At 43.1% G+C, this 5,596-nt stretch overlaps 1 protein-coding gene across 1 annotated transcript in view; it reads right to left on the bottom strand.

Moving 5' to 3' along the window:
• Window positions 1-625: 625 nt before the first annotated feature.
• Window positions 626-5,596, bottom strand: part of KPNB1 (karyopherin subunit beta 1) — a 32,494-nt gene continuing 27,523 nt past the window's right edge. The window contains exons 16-22 of the mRNA XM_044999640.1: window positions 5,177-5,259; window positions 4,402-4,509; window positions 3,865-4,008; window positions 3,649-3,754; window positions 3,429-3,543; window positions 2,512-2,673; window positions 626-1,918 (exon numbers count right to left, since the gene is read on the bottom strand). Of these exons, the coding sequence (XP_044855575.1) occupies window position 1,918; window positions 2,512-2,673; window positions 3,429-3,543; window positions 3,649-3,754; window positions 3,865-4,008; window positions 4,402-4,509; window positions 5,177-5,259 (719 nt within the window). The 3' untranslated portion in view covers window positions 626-1,917. The remainder of the gene's footprint in view (window positions 1,919-2,511; window positions 2,674-3,428; window positions 3,544-3,648; window positions 3,755-3,864; window positions 4,009-4,401; window positions 4,510-5,176; window positions 5,260-5,596) is intronic.

Below are 5,596 nucleotides of genomic sequence, written 5' to 3'. Positions count from 1 at the left end.
TTTTTTTTTGTACACTGGTTCAAAGGTCAGCACTTTGACTGCATTCTGAACCCGGCACTGAAAGGCACATATCCGATACCCTGTACAAGAGCTATTGTGGATGCTGCAGTGCGGATGGGCAACAGAAGTGGATTCCATTATCATGGATCCCAGGATCAGTTGGGGAGAGAAGGAAGGGGATAAAACAGATTTTTACCTGCTTCTTGCAAAATTATAGATGAAGGTTTTCCCTTCTCCCTCCCACAGGCAAACAGCTTTAAAAAATGCCCAAGTTAAGCTGCAAATTCAGAAATGCTGGTAATATCAATAACTGCATAATAAAGATGACATTAAAAATTGTTTCAAACCCCACACCTTCTCTATTTTTCATGTCTTATTGCTGATAAAATCCAGAATAATTGAGGGACTATGCCTCAAAGAACAAAAAATTGATTTAAAAAGAGAAGATATTTTGATCCTTCACATGTTTCATGTTAGAGAATTAAAAAAAGCAGTATGCTAAGGGGAGCGGCAAACAGCCAATCTGTCCCAAAGTTGCCCATCAGACTTTTAGTACACTTAAAAAAAAGTTAATGGGTTCCCCTTTTAATTGGAAAGACCAAGAATACAAAAAGAAAGTACTGGGGAATGTTTGACACCATTTTATTAATCTTCAACTGCAGTGGAAAAATAGAACCTTTTACAAGTGCCGTCTTGTGTAAGCTCAAGCCAGTATATATATATTTATATAAATTTCTCTTTTTTTCCTTTTTTGTTTTGAAGTGCAGCAAGAGACCAATACCACATTAAATTCGATCAAATAAAAGAGCACAAAAGGCCAAGCAGTTTCCAAATGGCATTTTATCAGATTTTGTTTGAACATTGAATTTATCCTCATTTTGCAATCCAAAATATTACCTGAAGTTTTACTTTATTGTTTTTAAACTCTTTGGCACAATTTAGTGGGTGTTCGGGCTGCTACAGTACAAGTCAGGAGAGATCTTTCCCTTTGCATTCTCATTGCCAATTCTGAGCACTTACATTTATGGTTTTTTTTTGTTTAGGTCTGAAATCTTGTTTGACAGTTTGTTTCTAATCCCTCTAACGCAAGAGTTTCCCCCCCCTCCCCCATTTCTACATTCACAGTTGAACAATATTAAGGAAGGAAAGGCGCTTTGATGAAACAAGATCATGAAAAGCGTCACTCAGAACGGGAGCTCTGAACATTCGTCAGTGTTTCCCTAAAATAAAAAGCCCTAAAGAGCGACTTTCCTTTTTTTCCTCTTTTCTTTTTACATCTCTTATGCTGCATCAGTAGACTGAACTTCGGTTAGTTTATGAAATGCAACTGCTAACCCTTTTTTGGGAAAAGATAAACTGCAATGACTTGAAGTTGAGAATGTGGATACCGCCTCATTCACACACACTCACTCTTAGACTGAAAATCCTTCACCCCTCCTTTTATCCCATGCAACTGACAGCATTGTGTGGCAAAGGTTACAGAAGGCGGGCCAGAGACCCAGACTCCATCTCTCTTCAGCAGCAAAAGCCAGACCTCAAACAAAGAGCACCACAGGTGAACCTAGTTTCCTCTCCCCCAAACTAATCATTCCGCTTCGCACTGGCCAAAAGACAGAAAAGCTAGTTCTAGTCTCTGTCGGAAGAAGAGACTGCTTATTTTTGATAGAACCCAGTCGTTCCCTCTTCCTGAAGACGGCCGATGTCAGGTTTTCTACGCAAGTCAGTGCTCAGCTCACTAACAGCGCTGCTGCTGTTGTTGCTGTGGCGGGATTTTCAATGTGGTGTGTTTCAAGCCTCACTCACTCATCCTCTCATTCCCAAACATTCAGCATCCGTGCACACTCCTCACTTCCGGGTTTTTTCAAAAGAGTGGAGATTTCCAGTGGGGGTCTTGGGTGTCATCCCAATGGTAACAGATCTGCAATCAGAGAGGGACAGTTGTAGAAATTAAAAAAAAGCCCCTCTTTGGAGCCAACGTGAGGCCACTTACAAGAGGCCAAGGAAAAAGCATCTTCGCAAAACCAGAAGGGGCCATCATTCCGTGAATTCCAAGTTCAGGAATCACAATATCCCACCAGTGCACAGGAAAGCTGTTCCCTACTCTACCGTTCCTTTTAAAAGCCCTTACTCATACTGGGGGGTCAAAATTTTACTAGCTACAACCAACCAACCACTAAACCGCAGAAAAATCCATGCCCATGTGACCCAGAGAAAGCATGCTGGAACCCACTAGAACTCATTAGCAGCTATGGCAGCATAGTTCTGATTCCAGCGTGGAGAGGACCTTACTCTAGATTTGTTACGGTCAAGCATCAGTTCTTTTCTCTAGGAACAAGCAGTGGCCATCTGGGCTTTATAGCTTTAAATGGGTAGTTTACGGAAAGCTAAACAAGAAAAAGCCTTTTTATAGCATGAGGCTTCTGTGAAGTGTCTCCTTCAATGGGCCTGAGCTTAGAAGTTTAACCTGTGTGGTCATTTCGCAATCTGAGGGAAAGGGAGAAGGCCCCTTACCAAGCTTGATTCTTCAGTTTTCTCAGTTCTTTAGTTGCCCAGGTAGCAAGGGTTTTTGTTTTGTTTGTCTTGGATCTTCTTCCTTCAGTTAGAAGTTCATGTATCATGGGTCTAGCTTCTACTAATTTCAGTACATCCTTTCCAAATGCTGTACACAAATCCCTGTGGAAAACAAAGGAGAGAGAATGGGCTTTAATGCTTGCTGAATGCCACAGCCAGAAACATGCAGTTAGATCAGCTTTTGCTAGCAACAAGAGAAGACTGACTCCCAGCTAATGTCCCTTTTTAAATGTCGCATATGGTCAGCAACGTGAGAGCCAAACAGCCTCCTAAACGGCTATTAGCTGGAAACATCCATGTCCCCTGTCCAAAGGATGTCCTCCCTGAAAGTTCCATCCAGCTCCCATTGAAGTCAAGAGAAAACACTCCCATTGACTTCAATGACAGCTGAACCTGGGCCCTGCACTGTCAATTCACAAGCTGAAAATTTCATTGGTATGGAGCCTTCCTTTAAGATCATTGTCCTCAACTCCTTTTAAGGCATATGCAATTTGCCCCTTCATGGCAATGACTGACAGGGAGCAAATGGGCCACCCACCGGGGCTGGTAAACAGCTTGTGATGAGGAACCACCCCTCTGCACAGTCCTCCAATTTCACGCCTGTTCCTGGGTTAGAGCCCAACAATGCGTTAAAAAAAATCCTAAACTGAAGATTCTGTGGTTGGCACTTCAGATACATGAAGGAAGATTCAAATAAGTCCCTTTAAAAGCTCTAGTCTCTCAAGACCCATTTCAATTCAAGCAGATAACTTTAAAAAAGCACTTCTTGTAATATTGTGTTTCCTGGCACTAACAATAATCTACCTGGCGAGCGTGCGGTCACTTATCCTCTAGCCAAAGGAGTCTGGAACGCTTACCCTATCAGCCCAGCAGCACAAGCTACTACTCCATCTGTGTGATCCTCATCTCCAGCAATGTGGTCGATGAAAGACAGAATAAATTCTACTCTTGGCTGCACCAGCATCACATCCGCTGAAAGGAAATGACTGGTTTAATGTAGCAGGCTTAAGTTACAGCATACCTTTAAAAAAGGTCCCCCTTCCCTAAAGACTCTGTGCTACAGGACAAAATACTCACGATGCACATTTTCTTGGTCTCCCTTCAGTCCCTGATTGATGCCAGTGTAAGCTTCCAGACAGCCCTCCCTCAGCTCATTCAGGTAGTCCACCATGTCATAGTCAGACTAGATGGAAAACAAAGAACATGCCTGTACAATGGCCGTTGGCAAACAACTAAGACAGACGTATTTCACCCTGGATGAGAAGGAGCTGCCAAGGTGCCCTGCTGGTTTACCTTATCAACCTGGGCTTGCGAGGCCTGCTGGCGAGTATTCAATACAACCTCTAGATATTTTTTAAACTCTCCTCCGATGGCCAGGGCAATATCGCCAAACACAGAGAGAATCTGAGGCTTCACAGACCTATGGACATTCTCATTCTGAGAAAAAGAGAGAGAGAGAGATATTGGAAATGAAGATGAATGACTGGAAGCTTAAATCCCCTCCCCCCACAGAGGACACCCGAGTTCTATTCAAATTATCATGTTATCTATGCATCTGAAGAAGTGAGCTGAAGCCCATGAAAGCTTATGCTGAAATAAATTTGTTAGTCTCTAAGGTGCCACAGAAGTCCTCCTGTTCTTTTTGCGGATACAGACTAACACGGCTGCTACTCTGAAACCATGTTAGCTACTTATATATTGCTTACGTCTCCTGATATAACCTTTTTCAAACATCTCTAACTTCTCCCAATACAGTCTCCGCCTCTCACTTTCCTTTATCGCCACTAATAGCTAGTTTGCTTAACTGGCTAAAAGTAGGTAAGCACTTACCCCCAAGTTCTCCAAGAGCAGCTGCATAACCTCGTCGCAGAAAGGCAAGATGTTGGACTGCAGGGCTCTGCATAAGTCTCCAACTAGGCCTACTGCAGCCAGACAAACCTACGAAGAGAACAGTATAGTATGCACCAACCCAGTATAAGTTGTTTTTCCCCACACTGCCTGTGCTTACTGCGCTAGCCTATTAAAACACTAAATTATGGGATTGCAACAGGCAGGAACTAAAATCATCACTTAATAGTGACCCTCGTCTGCAATTGCCCATAAAAGTCAGTATTTCAACAGTTAACGCCGCTCTAAGTCATAAAGAAGAGATCTGAATAAGTTTACCCAATTGGGGGCGAGAGTTCCAGATGCCCACGAGTGACAGATACTTGTTTTAGAGACATGCTGAAATAAGTTCAGCAGCCAGGTGTTCTAAAGGTCATGCACCAGAGTAAATGCCATGGCATGCATGGTCTATTGGAAATTCATTCCTAGTAGCAACTTCTCTCCTGATCAATGCCACTGAATTTGCAGTCAATGCAGAACCTCAGGTGTCAAGGCTGATGACTGCCAGCTGTGGACAATTTTAAATAGAGGAGAGTCTATAAATTCATTTACAAGTGCAGCCAGTAATTACTGAGTTCCTACAGTGCTCACATACTGGCTTCCCTCACCAGAAGCCAAAGGGCCTCAGGGGATGCAATCCTGAAGAACTCTGTAAATCCCTAACTACCAACAGATGCAAAAAAGTTCTGAACGTGGGGCTCCCAGATTCAGGTCCTACCTGGTACTCTGCATAGTTCTTCAGTCCAATGCCCAGGAAGGGTTTGAAGGCGTCCATATACTTCAGAAACTCTCCCCCCAAGACTGCACAGAAAACACTCTGATTAGGTCTAATCCCCACAGGACAGTCTACATGTTTGCCTGATGTCTAAAACAAGGAAACCCAGTCCTTTGCAGCTCTCAGGAAGAGCATGTACATTCAACAGAAGCATGACAAATTGATTCGCCACTAGATTTTACACTAAGAATTGAGCACCAGTGGAAAACATCCTTTTGTAATAAAATGGACTTCAAGAGAATTGTAGGAGATGCAGTACACTGAAGATATGGAATAGATCCTTCCTGTGCTCAGAGGTGGCTGCAGGGTTCCCCCAATACATACACAGCACCCTTTAGAGCAGGTGGCTTTTTCAGCCTTTAA

Source organism: Mauremys mutica, chromosome 25, assembly GCF_020497125.1.
Source record: "Mauremys mutica isolate MM-2020 ecotype Southern chromosome 25, ASM2049712v1, whole genome shotgun sequence".
Taxonomy (NCBI): Eukaryota; Metazoa; Chordata; order Testudines; family Geoemydidae; genus Mauremys; species Mauremys mutica.
This window is presented reverse-complemented; position numbering and strand designations above follow the sequence as displayed.